Source organism: Dipteris shenzhenensis, chromosome 24, assembly GCF_047967505.1.
Source record: "Dipteris shenzhenensis isolate YYH24624 ecotype China chromosome 24, Dip_SZ_1.0, whole genome shotgun sequence".
In the NCBI taxonomy this organism is placed as follows: Eukaryota; Viridiplantae; Streptophyta; class Polypodiopsida; order Gleicheniales; family Dipteridaceae; genus Dipteris; species Dipteris shenzhenensis.
The window spans coordinates 11921434-11939096 of NC_141619.1; the positions used below are offsets into that span (position 1 = coordinate 11921434).

The 17663-nt window shown below is 43.4% G+C and overlaps 1 protein-coding gene across 1 annotated transcript in view; it reads right to left on the reverse strand.

Moving 5' to 3' along the window:
* Positions 1-1176: 1176 nt before the first annotated feature.
* LOC147886229 (3-ketoacyl-CoA thiolase 1, peroxisomal-like) overlaps positions 1177-17663 on the reverse strand; it is a 167727-nt gene continuing 151240 nt past the window's right edge. The window contains exons 7-14 of the mRNA XM_087395115.1: positions 12673-12780; positions 12463-12540; positions 12214-12346; positions 11805-11901; positions 11454-11577; positions 11135-11243; positions 1939-2022; positions 1177-1733 (exon numbers count right to left, since the gene is read on the reverse strand). Coding sequence (XP_087251241.1) covers positions 1642-1733; positions 1939-2022; positions 11135-11243; positions 11454-11577; positions 11805-11901; positions 12214-12346; positions 12463-12540; positions 12673-12780 — 825 coding nt within the window. The 3' untranslated portion in view covers positions 1177-1641. The remainder of the gene's footprint in view (positions 1734-1938; positions 2023-11134; positions 11244-11453; positions 11578-11804; positions 11902-12213; positions 12347-12462; positions 12541-12672; positions 12781-17663) is intronic.

The window sequence follows — 17663 nt, forward strand, 5'->3', positions numbered from 1 at the left end:
GGCCTACATTTTGAAGGAACCAATGTAACAAATGGAGGTACATATGCATGCAAGTACAATGCTTGAGAAAGGAATTGAGGATTTGAAATTCCACTTAGATAACTTGCCAAAAGTACTAGGGCAACCAGAAGCGACAAATTACGCTAAAGCATTTGAATCCAACATTGAAAAGCTTTCTACCAAATGCTTTCAAAAGGACACAAGACTCCATCATTCTATGATTCTAATATCTTTTTCTAAGACTTTCACTTACACTATTCATTGTGGAAACAACAAAATAAATTAAGTTTATCTTCATAAGATTTAGCTTCAATCAAGAGAAATTGTACCACTTTTTGACTATCCTTCATCATGAATGGGTTTGCCTTTTACCTATGGTTTTGATAGGAATTGAGTAATCAATTCTCTCTACAAATGGGTGCTCATGAATGTGTGGATGTGTGAAACACCATGTATACACAAAGTTTTCCTACCATGATAACCCCTTTTATTTGTTCCATCATTTACAAATTATTGCTTGTAATGAGTGAGATCATCAACACCTATGGCCACAATCACCATAACCTCCTTTCCTGTTTTTTTAAGGATGTAGGTAAAATCTTCTTTTAAAGTAATAAGATATCCTTGCATTCCAAGCTCAAGAAGTCTGCTTGGATCCTATGGTACCTTTTTTAACCTTACACAATCCCCTTCCCGAGGGAGCAGTAGGGGAAATATGGTGTGAACAACCTACACAGATGCACATGGCTTAAAAGAGAGCATAGGGGGGGCTACTCAGCCTCCTTTTTAAGAGTTGCATGGGAGGGAAGCTCGCACATCACCTTGTGTGCAACAAAGAAGGGACATTTGTCCCTTAATACGACATTGCTTTTGTCTTTGCAGTTGCAACACTCTAGCAATGGGAACAGGCATTACTCTCTTCTTTAGAATTGTAATTTGACTTTGAATTGCTTGTTATGATTTACATTTAATATCCAAGGAGAATAAACGATCTATGAGCACTGATCTATGGCCCTTGCAAATAGATGGTTTGTATAATTAGCGGCCAAATTTTGAAGACAGTGTCAGTCAAGTCTGACTAGGACCTCTGGCTGTCCTCACAGTTTTGTACAGAAACTATGACACTTTATAATTCTAATAGGATTGCATCACGGGACAAGGCCTCTGGTATACAAGCAGTACAATATACAGTTACCCAAACAGAAAACAAGCATAATTACCAAGAGTACCTTGCAATCTTTGCTTGTGTCACGTGTGGCATTTCAATCGCAGAAAGTGAAAGCTTGTATGTAATAGCTATCTTTTTCACCAATACATCCTTTGAGTATGAAAGAGGGCTGAAAATGTGTTGTAACAGTAAAAATCTTCCATGAACTCCATAAAATAACTGTTCAAATAAGGGTGATGCTTCCACTAGCTCAGCGTACATTTGGATTGAAAAGTCATGTTACATAAGTTGCATGGACATAGAACTCACGACTTGGCAAGTGAATAAGCCTACTTTTTCAAATATGGACCTGTGTGTACAGCTATGTTACATAAGTTGCATGGACATTAATTCACGACTTGGCACGTGAATAAGGGTACTTTTTCAAATCAGGATCTACAAAGTGTAGAAAAAGGACATTGCAAAATCACCCTCTACAAGATTTTTGTGCTGTCCGCCCTGGCATTGATCAAGGGATCTCTCATACTACCCCGCTCTAATACTGCAGCTGCTCCCATGCCGGAACCTGAAGAAGCAGTTACAAGAATACCATAAGATCCATTGAAACTCCCTCGTCATATTGGAACAGTACATAAAACCTTTGATTCTAAATACTCTTACATCCAAAGTGAAGAGGAGAATGATTGATGCATGGAGTAAAATACAAATCAATCCATCAAGGAAGCATTTTACAGTGTACATTCACCTGTTAAATCTAAAGTCAGAGTTACCTATACACATCGACACTATTCCGTATTTGCATGCTTTTCCTCGTCGCTGCATCTCATGTAGAAGGGTGGCCGTACATCGTGCTCCTGGCCAGGAATAGAAAGAGATTCCATTTATTTACGTATTTGAAACTGAGTAATATCTACAATACACATCATGCTGCAATTCAGAAAGAGAGTTAATAAAGAAAAACAAACCCTTTATCAGATCATATGAAACGAGGGTTAAAGGATCATTGATCAAAACCCTACTCTGGTAGATAATTTAGGTGATCAAGTTAACATCTACTGCACTAGCATCACAGCTTTTTTCTTTTTGGGAGAAAGCGAGGATATACATTAAATCGAATCCGTGACAAGGGATTTTGAGTACTGTTTTAAGCTTTACTCACTTCGGATAAAGCTTCATCCTCCTTGCCGTCTTCCTTCAAGTGCCCTCCACTTTGCAAGCCTTTCTCCCCTTCCGAGTTGCGACTTGGGTCTTGTTGGTCGCAAATCAATGAGAGGTTGGATGATACTGGGGACACTGGGCAACTACTCTACTGGGCTCAATTTGTGCTCGAATTGAGGTTGAGTAAATCTCAAAATCTGAAAGGTACTAAACCTGGAAAATAGGATAAGCCTTGGAGGCTCGAAAATGGAAAATTGAAACCTGGTACAAGCAAACCCAGTACCTGATTTAGTCAATCTTTGAACTCTAAGCGATGCACGTACTGGATGGATAATTGGGTCCAGAACTCGAGATCTAGGCTCCAGAACAAGTAGGGTCTAGAAACTGAAGTGCAAGAACCGGGAATGATGATCCCAAAATCTGAAATATATGGATTTGGCATCTAGACTAGCTAAATGGAGAGACCGGAATGTGCTTACTTGAGACAAGTGAAGAGCTTAGCTCAGAATAGATTCGACATCTTGATCATATAGAAAATCTTGAGTCACACTTCTTGTTTCATCTTTGGTCTGCAGAAGCATTCTCTCCACTCTCCTCAAGTATCTTCCGTTCTCTCACTTGCTCAACCACCACTGTGCAGCCACTATGCTACTTGTGTTTGCTCCTACTATGTTGGTTAATTGTCATTTGCACTTTATGGAATTGGCACGAGTAGGGAGAAAGAAAGAAAAATGTATTAACGTTTGCAAGAGGCCTCACGGGCCTATGAGACAAAGTACAACCCCCCAAGCTAGGCTAGGGGTTCAGCCCAGCCTGGAGTAGTGCCAACCTGGAAAGCAATATGTGAGCTGAGGACTGAGATGACATGAGGAGCCAAAGAGCTGAGGCCACCTAAGCACAGCAAGGGCGGCGCTGCTGCTACGCTATTGCTACTGGTGGCAGCGAGTTGCTGCTGATGGTGGCAGCAGCTCGTTGCGCCTCTTCTCCTTCTTGCTGTGCGCTGCTACAGATGGGGCTGAAGGGCGAGCTACGCTGCACACAACAGGCTAAGAGAGAGAGAGAGAGAGAGAGAGAAAGAGAGAGAGAGAGTTGTGTATTTATATTAGAGCCAAAATTTTAGCTTCTGACAAAGCCCACCTCTCATGAGTGATATATAGAGAAATCTATAAAAAGCTCAAAAGTTCACTTACTATCTCTGAAGATAGTAGTAACTAAAACAAGGTGAATGATATTCAAAAGGCTTGCCCGAAAGAAATGGGTAAAGGGCAACTACAGATGTGAGATCATGAAAGATGAGCCAACATTGTAGAGACATGCAATGATAAGGTGGTGTAGGATAGACTAGGACATCGTCTATTTTGTGTGTTAGTACATGGACTATATATACCAAGTACTTGTAATTCTTTTAGTTGAACATTTCAGTTGGAGTTCACTTGTGTTCACAATCCTTCTCCATTCTTGTTCCTACATGTGGTATCAGAGCTAGTCGATCCAACCCACCTCCTTCCCACTCTCCCGCATGCTCCCGTCGCACTTCTGTCACGCAGAAGAAGGTTCCATTGCTGGGTGACTTCGTTTCAGCTTGCCCACATCTTGAGAGAGCTTGAGAGCTACTTTCGGGTCAGTTCGTGCGCATTGGTGGCAGTACAGCTCCCTATCAGTCTCGCCATCAGCCTGGAGTTTTGGGCTCACCATTTGCTGCTCTTAGCCTCGACTCAGACCATACAATCCATATGGTTACACGGACCTGCTGTCCGTACATCCTGTCCACAAACAGCTCGCTACCTCGCTTCTAGCCTTGCCATTTGAGCCGTGCAGTCTGTACAATGGTATGGACTGCTGCCCGCCCCTTTACCTCGCCATTCGCACTGTACAGCTCCGTACTGTATGGACCTGCAGTCCATACATTCTCGCCATCAAGAAAGGTGCCTTCCGCTCCTGCTTCAGCTCCTGCTCCTGCTCCAACTCTTGGTCTTTGCATCAGCTCATTTTCGGCCTCTTCCTCTTGGTATTTGCATCTCCAGTTCGTACTTGCAGCTCGTGCATTCAGGTGCCTTGCACAGAAGTCTTCAGAGTACTTGGATTACAGGTTCATTTGGAGAGTTTGAGTGCGTGCATTTGGGACAGTTTTGGGGCTGCATATTCAGCTCAATCTATTGCTCACGTGGTGTGCATTTTCAGGCCCAGTGTAGCTTATGCACATTTTGGATGAAAGTTGAGCAAGAAAGTGTTGCTGCATTATGAGCCAGTGTTTGGCTGAGATTCAGGTCTATTTTGGGGCAGAAGTTCATTGCATTGTGAACGAGTGTTTGGCTGTGTTTGAGGACTATTTTTGGGGCAGAAATATATTGCTTGATTGCATTTTGTATCCAAGTGTGTTTTGGGGCAGATTCTCTGCTATTTCAGAGCAGCCACTGTCAGTGTATGCCATTGCACTGATTACATAGTTGCCTTTCAGTTGCATTAAATTTGCAAGTACATTTGCCTTTTATTCTTGAGCTTTCTGTCATGTCTATCAATGAGAATTTTGGTACCATGACTGAGGCAAATAAGTGGGATGGACCCAACTATGCTTTGTGGTCATTTACACTCAAGAATATTTTGGTTGGCAAAGGCTTACGGGACATCGTGAATGGTGATGAGACTAGACCTGGTGCACGTAGCACGAGTGCATCTTCCACTACCACTCAGGGTTCTACTGCCACTACCCAGGTTGCTGCCACGGAGGATCAGAAGAGGTTTGATCGCAGGGATGCCCAAGCTTTGTCTTTAATTGCATTAACAGTGAAGATGCACATCAAGTCTACCATTAACTCATGCAAGCATGCAAAGAATGCTTGGGATAAGCTGAAAAGTATGTGGAATGTCAAGAAGCAAGAAGCATGGCTTTGAATAATAAGCTCAATGACTTGTCCATGCTGGAAGGTCAAACTATTTCAGAGCACATTGCTAAGATTACTGATATTCGAGATGAGCTCACAGCAATTAATGAGGACATAGAAGACAAGAAATTGGTATCTATCACCCTCTACAGTCTGGCTCCTTCATATGGCACATTTGTTACCTCCTTGATCATTATGCTCAGAGCTGTTCCAATCACTTTTGATAAGTTAGTTGGCTTGCTCTTACAAAAAGGAATGAGAACTTCCAATGCTGCCCATTCCTCTAGTCAGGAGAGCAAGCACTTGCCAACCATGGAAAGGGTAGATTTCAGCCTATAGGTCATTTTCAGAAAAAGACGAGCCATGCTCATCAGCCTAGGAAGGAGAGAAAAGCAAACACAAATGCATGGAATGGAGCTAAAGGTGCAAAGGTGAAGAATGGCAGATGCAATTATTGCAAGAAGCTTGGTCATTACATTGCAGAGTGCCAGAAATGGATTGCCAATGAGATAAAGAGGCAAGGCACAAGCAATAATAATGTTGCACTAGCTGAGAATGCAAATGCTTCACCATTTCATGCACATTTTGCAGAAGAGGGAAAGGATTTTGTATTTACTGCATTTCAGGACAGCTTTGGTGCTAGGGGGGAATTAGTTGCATATGATGCCTCTCATGCTTCATCTGTGATTCTTCATTTACTGCCATAGATACTTGGTATCTAGATAGTGGTGCATCGAAGCACATGACTCACAGGAAAGAGCGGTTTGAAGAAATCAAACCTGTTCATGGCAGACATGTTACTCGTGGTAATGATGCAACTTAGGACATCACAAGAGTGGGAGATGTTCCCATCCTTCTGGATTCAAAGTATATCCGTGATGTATGGTATGTTCCTGACTTGAGGAAAAATATTGTTTTAGTTCCATCCATGGCCCATGATCAGCACATGCTCGTGGAATTTCAAGATGATCAATGCAGGATCAAGGATCCAAAGAAAGGGTATGAGATTGTGGCTACATGCTCTTATGAGGCCGGCATGGGTCTTTACAAGCTTGATTCCCAGCCTTATAATCGGAATGCTTTGGCTGTCTTGTATGCTACTCCTGGTAATTTATGGCATGCCAGGTTTGGTCATGCGCATCACAAAGCTTTGGCATACATGCACAATCATAATAATATGGTTGAAGGTTTGCCAAAATTACAGCAGCCCGCTCAAGAGGTGTGTGAAGGGTGTGCACTTGGAAAGTTACATCGCCTACCTTTCAAAAAGGATGGCCTAGGCTCAGTAAGAGCGCACAGGGTTTTGCAAATTGTGCATAATGATGTTTATGGACAGATAAATGTCACTACCCATAGAGGGTATCGGTTACTTTGTTACATCAAGTGACCATCAATTCTTTAAAACCCCTCCATGTGGTTGGACTTTGAGGTGAATCCCTCATATACCGCCACCCCCTGTGAGCATAGTCTTGCATATGCATACTTGCAAAGATGATGTAGTCCTCATTTAGAAGTGGAAATAGTCTTTCAGCTTCGTGAGCCACTCCTCCAACTCATTGGGAGTGCGAGTGTCCCCTTTCAACTTATGGACTGAGAGCTTATCCTTCACGTCCTTGGCTGCGTAGTTCTTGTTGTACCCACCCGAATATCGGGCATTTGCAGGGAGACTCCCATGTAGCCTCAGCTAGGAGGGCTTCATTCTTCAGGGAATGGAAGGATTCTCCTTTCTTCTCTGAGACTCTTACAGGGTTGAGGTGGCACTTTCAGCCTCAACCTTGGTTGTTTTCCACCTCATTTTGAGGGGTTTATTTATCCTCATGGTTTCATGATGTATTCCGCTTTGAGCTTGCTCTCGCGGGTTTTTTCTCTTACTTGATAGAAGTCTCTTTCTTGAAAAAAAAAAAAAAATCGGGCATCCTCACACTTAAGGCTCACATAGTATCTCATCACGCACATCCTCAAGCAACAAAGCCCGGTAAGAGCGTAAGGCATTTTAAAGCATATAATCCATTTCCAGCATTCAATTGCATAGTAACCCAACTGCCTGATACATAGGCTGCATCTGGCTAAAAGTGTTCATTGTTGGAGCCATGGAAGCATGCAGCCCTAGCTGAGTTTGCCTCCCAAAGGCATCCCTCTAATAAGATCGCATAGTAAAAGCCTGAGAAGAGTATTGATCTCTTTCCCAGCTGCGTTGCAACCCAAAACCAGATCCAAGCATACTCACTGGTGCAGTACGGAATGGATGCACACCTGTAGGTCGGCCCAGTATAGATGGCTTAGCCTGTGTAGAAGCAAAAAACTGAGAGCCGAAAGGTAGCCTGGCATCCATCAAGGAAGTGCTCTGTGGCACAAAAAAGGCATCACCCAAATCAATATAATCCCCATGCTGGGGTACATGCAAGGGTCTAGAAAACAGTGCTCATAGGCACAACGTGCATCATCTATAATCCCTCTGCGTGGGCCGGAGAACTCATCATGGCTATCTGACTGATCCCCATGCTAGGGTGTGGGCTGCTTACCCTTATCCTGCATAGCAATCGCAAATTTGTTGTCCCATCTAGGGAAGAGCCATATCCTACATAGCCATGGCCGTGGTAAGCTGCTAGCTGAACTCCTACCCAATTTGGCAGAAAGCACCCTGGAGCATAGAAGCAAGGGCATCCAAAAACTATGCCTGCGCTGCCTGTGCTTCCCGAGATGCAAAAGAGAGGCTGAGTTGTAGGGATCTCTGTACGACCAGTGGATGCACCCACTGTGGAAGGCAATTGCTCATGCTGAGCAGCCTCATCATTGTCATGCAATGTATCACGAGGGGCACGCTTGTGTACCATGGTGACTATCACGGGAGAGAAGCTCGAGTGCAAGCAAGGAAATCAAGCGGACTCAAGCAAGTAGACAGCAAAACCCTACTGTAATGAGTACCTGATAAAATGTGTAGAACCACGAAAAAGGCCGATGGAGAAGCTTGGGAGAAAGATCAATGAAGGGGCTTCAAAACGGAGCCCAAATGACTCGAAACGGGGCTGTGAACGGCCCCTAAAACAGGCTGGAAATTTTGACTTTTTGATCCTCTTTTTTTTTGTTTTAAAAAGGGGGCTCCCTAAGACACCTTGGTACTTTGAACCTAAGACCTCTAGGACCTGGTTAATTGACTTGACCCAAGGTGAGATTAACTGGACCTTGGTTGACTCAACTCAATTAACCTAACCTAACCTAGTACTTAACCTAACTATAGTTATAATATACCCATTAACCTAACCAGACCTAACTGACTAAACCTCAATAACTGAAACCTAATGCAAAGTAGAAAATAACCTATGAATTAATTTACCTGAATCTAAGCCATGATTGGTACAGGCAAATGGAACAGCGGCCGCCACAGTAATCGTGATGCAGATGACGAGACGGCGCCGCAATGACGGACAACGCGCCATCAGAGATTTGCACAGAGGTGGCACGGTACAGCAACGGTGAGGCGGGCAGGTCCAGTGACTACGGGTTTGTAGGTCTGTGCGACAACGTGAGCAGGTGGGGTCGGGCGAGCAGGTCTGTGCGTCGACGTGACAACGCGGCGCAGCAGAGGGATGGACGACGAGGCTCGTTGGTTGCGTAGATGTTCGTGCAAGGTATAGGCCGAAGAACGGGATGAGCAGCTAAATTCATCACCATAGGCTGTTGGTCCGTCGATGGATGGATGGCTGTGTACATGGAAGCTTTTTTGGTCGATGTAACAAGTCGGGTCCCAATCGGTTCTCAAGGCTTGGGGCTGTATAACGATGAACGCTTGCAGCTGGGTGTACGGGTAGGCAGCAACAACGTGGGCGGAGCTCTCAAGAGGCCAAGAGGCGTTTGTAAACCAGGCCCAAGAAAACGTTCTGATACCAATGCAACGAAGGAGGCAGGGCAGATTGGAGAAAGGGGGTAAATTGACAGAGGGAAGAAAGAGGAAGAGCAAGGAGTGAGACGTGAGGAATGGGGAAGAGGGAGAGGAAGAGAGAGAGAGTGAAGGCATCAGGTAGGAGGAAGGAGGTGGGAGATATGATTAGATGTCACATCAAAAAAAGTGTACAAAGAGGGGTGGATGGGGACTTGTATAGTCCCTCCACATTTCCCACTTAAAAGGCCTCTATAGGACCTCTAAATTAGCCCTTTTCCCAGGTCTCTTACTGGGCTTCTTGCGGCCCATGACACGAGTCCAAACCCCCTAATATGGCTCAACCCAAGGGGTCTGAGACTCATATTGTTGTTTGTCTATGCGGGAAGGTCTATCCTCTCGCCACTCCCAATGAGATCCTAGTTGATATTGCGGGTAGGGGGAGGTGCGACCTACACTACGGAGGACAGGCTCTTGCTAGGTGCCTTAGGCAGGGACTTTGGGAGCTCCGCAATCACCTAGAACTATGGAAAACCATCATCTATAACAATGACTGAGGTTGCCATACTTCAACATGGTGCCAAAGCAAGCCCCGGTGGAAGACAAAATGGATCTATATTCCTTTCAAAGCTCCAGGAAGCATAAGGTCGGCACAAGATTTGTCGTCTCCATGTGATCTACTGTAAAATCGTGGTACCAAGATATGAAGAAGACCACGTGTGGGCTAAGGAAGATAGGGCTTTGCTACAGAAGGGCCTGGGTAGTCATAGGGGAGCTCAAATGGGGGAATATTCCTCTCCCATAGATGGTGACTTCCTAGATGTGCTCACCCTCTAGTGCCAAGCTAGCTTGAATCCGAATTCGAGTGGCCATGAGGCCCACAATGTGGCCCACCATTGCTATGTCCTAAAGGGTATGTATGGCTATGTGCACTTGTTGCTCGTCCTCTGGAACAGGGACCCGAATGGCTGGGGCTTGAGGGAGCTGCCATAAGATCCCCTTTGGCTAGACCAAAAAGTTACCAACAAGATCACGATCCCCAATGTCGAAACAAAAAGATGCACTTGCTACCACAATCTTATGTTCATTCACCAACCCTTCGTAGGGGGTTAGACAACTTCGAATGAGAGCTTGTGCTTCATGTGAAAACCATCAAAGCTGACTTTGCGGGCGATGAGCAAGTGGTCCAAAAGCAAGCCTAGCCCTCTTTCATGCCAGAGAGAGCAGTGAGCAAGATGTGAAAGCACAGACATGCGCATGTAAGGCGATCCCATCTGTGTATCAATTCCTTGGCACAATATAGGATTGCCCTTTGTAGCTGTCCTACCTTTTTGTATTTTATTTTTTTCAAGATAAATTGACTCAATTCAATGACCATAAATTCTTGTGATATTTGAAGGAAATCACTTTGCCAAAGTTGAGCCCTCCCATCATTGTTACACCAGATTTGATCTGCTGTCAGAACTACAGAAGTCTTGCCTGATAATGCAGGTTGAGAATTCATGTTTGTAAGCTCATCGAATGCCAGGATGGTACATTACCTACTGGAAAACCAATAGACTGAGCAAGTGGAAATGTCTAAATATCAGAGTGCAAGTGCACACAGTTGCCTGCATGTCTACATATGGGTAAAGGCAATGTGTGTGCGCGCGTGCGCACACACACACAAACACAAAGAGAGAGAGAGAGAGAAATAAAGAAAGTTTATTAAAAGTCTTTGAAAGACTGAAGGGTCTATCAAACTTTATAAAAATCTGATACAATGAACTGAATCAGTGGAGCCAAATGAATGGGCATCTGCACCCAGGACAGATACAAATACGAGTACTAAAAAACCGAACCCATGGAGATAGATCTAAAATTGTGGTAACAATATGATGGTCCTCCGTATGCTGTATTAGTCCGTAAGATGTGTGCACATGATAATTATGAAATAATCCAACTTTTAAGCGCCCCATAATTGTGCCACAACAATTTGTACACTTTCGTATGCAAGTGCATGAGCACTGGGCACAAGGTTTGCCTATGTTATGGTTAAAGAGAAAAAACCTGTAGATCCAAGCGGATGACCAAGAGCCATAGCCCCACCATTCACATTAACTTTCTCCATGTCCAGGCTTAATTCTTTGCAGCAATAGACATACTGTGAAGCAAATGCCTGGGCATAATGTGATAAAGCAAAAGCAGGGAGAGTAGCGTAATCAGCATTGTAGCAAAAAATTGACCAAAGAAAACTTGAGATCGAGCACCTATAGATAGCAAATCATCTTTCTAGATATCAAACAACACCATGCTCACAGTAGAGACATCACATTACACAAGAGAAGCTTATCAGTATGCTGCTCACATATGGAACTTGGCATCTGACCTCATTTATTTCGAAGAGATCGATGTCTTGTACTTGCAATCCAGCAGCTTTCACAGCTTTTGGTATTGCAAAAATAGGCCCGACTCCATTGATTGCAGGATTTACACCAACAGTACAAAAGCTCCTGCATTGATCGAATGTGAAGTAAATGATATATAAGAAACACTGAATATCATAGGAGGAAACTTTCAGTCACATCTTTTCTATAAAGAACAATCAATGATTTCTTGCTGTCTGGGCTTGTGACCCATAATTTAAAAATGCAGACTGTAGAAGGAAATAGAAATTATAGCACTCTTAAAAAACTCCAAACTGCAAAAACATAATTTGATGTCAGGAAATGAAGCCAACTTGAAAATTCCAAGAATGGGGATGCCACGTTGAGCTGCCAAGCCCCTTTTCATGAGAAGCACAGCGCTTGCACCATCACTGACTTGGCTGGAGTTTCCTGTATATGAATAGTTTGCATAATTTGAGCGAATGACATTCCCAAGCATTTATTCAAAAGAAAAGACCCATATTCCTTACACTTGTTATTCAGAAGGAAAGACCCATAATCCATATTCCTTACACTCATTCGTTTATCTTGACTAGAACCAACATCAAGGAGAAATCTAATACACGCTTCACATTTTACAGAAGAAAATCACTGTTGGAAAAGAGTTGAGAACAGCATAAAACCCACCAAAAGTGCTACCCAATCATTTGAGAGCCAAATGACTTTCAACAAATTAAATAAACGTCACATTTTATATCATGCCTGCAGTAGTTGAACCATCCTCCTTGAAAGCTGGCTTCAATTTGGAGAGATTGTCCATTGTGGTTTCAGGGCGGATACCATCATCTCTAGAAATAACAACTTCTCTTTCTTGTCCAATCTTTCCATCAACCATCTTTATAAAACCAAACATAAGCATACATTAAAAGCTCTTTATAGCATTTACTCGTTTTCTTAAGCCTGCTTTTAAAAAGAAGACAATAAATGGAACACGACCAACTCATATGCCACCTTGGTCTTCACATGTACTATTTCATCATCGAACTTCCCATTGGAAGCTGCTGAAGCTGCTCTACGATGTGACAACACCTGCAGAACATGGAGAGCTGAATAGTGAAAAAGATAATGCATCATTTGAATAGTACAAAAGTGAGAAAAATGTGTGATTGTATTAAGAATATTGGAAGTATGGAAGGGTTATAGTGAGAGGCTTTCTATTACCGCACTGGCATCTTGTTGCTCACGTGAAATGCCATAGGCACCAGCAACATTCTCAGACATAAGTCCCATGGGAAGAAGGCAATCCTTTGCCCCTTGGTGTGTATATACCTAGAACATTAGACATTCATCATTTAAAGGCCTCAAGGGTATGTTGTTTCCTTAAGTTGAATGCATCTTGTTGCTCACGTGAAATGCCATAGGCACCAGCAACATTCTCAGACATAAGTCCCATGGGAAGAAGGCAATCCTTTGCCCCTTGGTGTGTATATACCTAGAACATTAGACATTCATCATTTAAAGGCCTCAAGGGTATGTTGTTTCCTTAAGTTGAATACACAACACTAGTTTTCTAAAGCTTGGAATCCCTTTAAATAAATTTGTGTACTCATTAACTTCACAGTCTTTTTTTTTGTTCAAAAAGATTACTTCATTAAGTATGAATGAAAACCGCAAGAGCAATGCAGGAGTACATCATGCCATGCATGAGAAAAAAAACCAGCTCAAAAAGAGCCACCTCAACCCTAAAGGAGACTCAAAGAAGAACGGAGATCCTCTCCAAACCCTGAAAAAGTATCTCTCCTGGCTGTAGCTGCTCTGGAGGATCCATGCATGCTCACCTAGATGGCCATCAGTCTGTGTATAGTATCAGTCCATATACTGGCCATAGACTAGGAAGGGTGAACCTGGGAACCCTCCATCGCCTCCGTACATCTGGCCCTCCAAATATGCCAAGCTGCAATGCTAGCCAGAATCTCCCATGATGTGTCTACCGAGGCATGAGTAGCTCTGCAAGGAGTGAAGGGAACATCCTGGAGAGAACATGACTCCACAAAGTGTCGTCGTATAATAAAGGCTGAATCTGAGTCATGTCCCTCGATAAAAACCTGAGGGCTAGTAAGAGATAACCATGCCATTGATCCTTGAGTCATGAAGAAGGGTGCTCTATGAAATATGCTAAATATCCTAGCAGCACCCTTCCAGATGGTCCTCGCCTGTTTGCACTCCCAGAGGCAATGCTGAACTGACTCAATTGTTGCATGGCATCGAGGACAAGTAGGGTCAGCCCCGAACCTAGATCTCCATAGGTTCACTGCAATCCCTCCATGAATAGAAAGCCAAAAGAAGAGATTGATCTTTCTATTCCGGAGGGATTTCCAGAGCCTCCTCCAAAAGTTTTTATGCACCTCTGCAGAAATTTAAAAACTATCCCAATTAGGAGCTCTGCAAGGCTAACTTCATAGTTTAACAAGCACATGAACATGAAATTGAGTTTTCAAGAGCAGAAAATTCAAAATCTCATAGAAACAAGATACAAGTTCTTCTTATGCTCCCTTACATGAGCAAACCCCTTGTCTATTTTCTGGAAGCTCTCATGCTCTCTCTTGCTAGGCAGCAGCAATCAATGTAGCTCACCACTACTAGCCCCGTTCTCTGCCCTCTCCACAGTACCTCCCTCTCCACCTCCCTGCCTTCTCTCACAACCACCAGCTTGGGCAGGGAAGCTGCTCCAAGCACAAGGGAGGGCCGCCAAAAAGGGAATCAAAACAAAAGGAACCCTGAGCTGCAAAAGGCCCAAGAAAACTCTGGGGCTGCCAGGATCAAGTGCCCCATGCACCCCTTATGAAGCACAAGCAAGAGGCTATGTACCAGCCGTGTGGCAAGAACTGGTTGGCCACTAAAGCTCTGCCTACTAAGGAGAGTTTCGCCAAGCTTCAATACAGGAGCTTGTGCCATGCACTCTAAAACTAGGGCAATCGATTGATTTGCTGAAATATTAATGCCTACTTGGCATCCTAAGTATCTTGCTGTCTGCCTTCGCGGAATCCAACCACTGAAAGCCAAAGGTAGCGTCACAGTCCTGGACCTCCTCTATCCCTGTGAAGAAGCCAATAGATTCGGACCAACTAATCCAAGCCATGGTGGCCTTGCTTGCAACCTAAGAGCACAAGAAATAACCCATCGCCTTAGCTACGAAGAGGAAAAGGAAGGGGGAGAGGGGGCAATGGTGTCGTACCGAACAAGAAAGAGAAAAAACCTCTCCTATGTGGCCACCAATAAGCACCTGGCTAGAGGTCCCTACATAAAGAGCTAAGACCCCTCTAATCGATGAAGGGGGACAGGGAACAAGAAAGAGAAAAGGTCTCTCCTGTGTGGCCACCAATAAGCACCTGGCTAGAGCTGGCTGTGGAGCTCCACGCCTTCAGTTCACGATCCATTTCGAGGTCCCCTGGCGTTGAGATCCCATGGGTTTACTCGAAGAGGTCGCATTGCAGGTGGCATCCCTTTTTAGGTGGCCCGGGGTGCACTTGGATTCGAGGCTAGGCTCAGCTCAGACGTTTGGTGCGCAACTTCTTTATGGGCAGGCTCAGATGCCACAAAGAATACCAGAGCTAGAGTTGCATGGCAGATAGTGATCACGCCACAGATGAGTATCCCCATGTGTTTCTCTCCTCAACCATGCAAATATGTATGACACTAACACATACTTTTATGCATTAGGCCTTCAAACATGTGGGTACCTTTCGTGTCTTATTTCTATTTGTGGTGATCGATTGAAGGCACAATACTCTCATGATATATGAAGGTCATATATGAAATTCATATTGAATACTCCCACATGACCATCTTGAACGTGATGGGATGATTGGTCCCAAACGACCTACCTTAAAGGCCAAATATTGGCTAGAGGCATGGACAATTGATGGAGTGTGTCTCCTACAACGACCATCATTTTGTCAATTGGATGGATGAGGTATGTTCAACCATCTGAAGGGCAAGCAATTCATTCACTCATCTACCTCTAAGTTATGCCAAAGAAAATTAGGTAATAACTCATGCATCATTATCTTCAATGGCTATGCCAACACCCACTGCATTATCATCATGAAAAACTCTTTCCTCTCACACATGAACGGCCCCAGCATCGACACCACCTGTGTGAATATGTGCTTCCTCAGCCCCATAATCGTTGGCCGCAGTCACTAGCAATGCCACCAAAATGATGCACTTTGAGTGCGTGTTAACACGCGGTCCAAATGCACTCAAAGTGCATCATTTTGGTGGCATTGGTGGCATTGTTTTAGTGCATTGCTTTGAGGGTCATAGCAAGGCAAACAAGTTGGCATCGAGCAATTGTGAGGAGAGGCAAATGGAAAAGCATGGATGAAATATGCAAATGGGGGGTCTATTTCAGCATCGACTAGTGGTTGCCACACAAGATGATCACATCGGACGCAATTATAGCAGCACAAACTTGTTCTCAGGTTTGCTGAATCTTATGCCTCTAAATTACAGATATGTTCCACTCTTGTTCATGTCGGCTGTGATGCCTCTTTTGAACTTCAAATGCTCTACATTTCTGCAGCACTATTGTGAGTCATAGCTTCAAAGGCGAGTCATAGAATATGCAGTCCAAAAGCTTCATTAAGAGGGCAATGTTTAGGCCAAAATCATCATAATATAAATCTTCTTGAAAGTGCATGATTTTGGACTTAACATAAGCTATGCAAGCAAACATGGCAAGGCAAAGGCTGTGTGATGTAGTCAGCCTAGAGACAGAGCAGTTCAATCTCTGTGCTCATCAGTAAATGCATATAGTGCCATGTGTTGAGCTCTGCGCTATTGACCATGATAAGATTCTGTCTCATTATTACGCTAGTGGGCCAATCATGATGCCGAAAAAACTTCCGACGAGAGCGTAGGTCCATGCAAAATTCAAAATCTCACCCACCAACGTGTTGTGGCGCGTCCCCAAAATGGCCCCAAAAAGTTAATCATTACTGATAGATTTTGGTTCATTTTTTCTACACATATGTAGCAAAGATGCCAAAAGTTTCAAGAAAGAGGGTTCTAAAACTAAGACCTGACCCTAAGGAGCCAAATCTTCATCCTCACGGTGAAGAAAGGGGGAAGCAAGTGGTTGTGGGCTCAAGTGCTCAGCCTCCTAATATCCTTGTAAATGAGGAGAAAGAATTGTATGAGGAATATTCAGTCACAAAGGTTGGACATTCAAGTGAAGCAAAACAAGATGAGGATGAATTTGTTGAGACGGACACAGAGATAGTAAGTGGGGGAAATGTGATTGGGAAGTGCAAATTTCTTGGGCCTAGTGAATGTCCCATGACCCCCCTTTGCAGGTTGATTCCTTATGCTCGGCTTAATGGTTCGAGAAGTGACATATCTGCACCTATAAATGCTTTTTAGTATGAGGGTTACTTGCGTGAGAAGGGGGCATTCATTGTGTCCTTATGCAAGTGTGATGGAGAGGAAAGTCCTATTACATGAGTAAATGTGTATACATGGTCACAAGTATGGAAGGATGAGGATAGTGAATTTAAGAAGGGGGTTGCAAGCAAGAGTAAGTAGAAAGTTATGTCCGAGAAGATATTCTATGTATGGGAAGGAAATCATAGGACAACTGCATGGATGGAGCTGATTGCTGAGGCTTATATGGAGACAAGGTCTACATACATAAGAGTGGTGTGTACATAGATAGACCCTTGGAGGACATCTAAAATTGCATTATTGGCTAGATTACAATGGATGAATTTGTAATGGATCTTTCAACTTTGTAGGATTGTTGTATTTCAATTTTTTGGGATTCATCTTCCATTGAAATGTTTTCCTTTCTTCTGGAATTTTAGATTGGATGAACATGCATTTCATTTTCTGGGATTCATATTTCAGTGAGATGTTTTTCTTCTTTCTTGAATTTAAGATTGAATGAACATGCAAATTATTAAGCCAAGCCTTCGGGGTGCCATTATCATTACAAATAACATCTACAAGTGTGATCCAACATTTTTCATAGATACTATGACAAAGAAGCAACAAAAAATAATTAAAAAGTCCATATCAAGGGATGCATTGGCAATGAAGCAGTGGTTTCATGAGAAATTTTTTCTCGTCTTGTTTTTCAGGTACTGAAATTCATTTGATTTAAAACCTTCATTACTTTTCTTAATCTTCATGTGAATTTTTCACACTTTTTC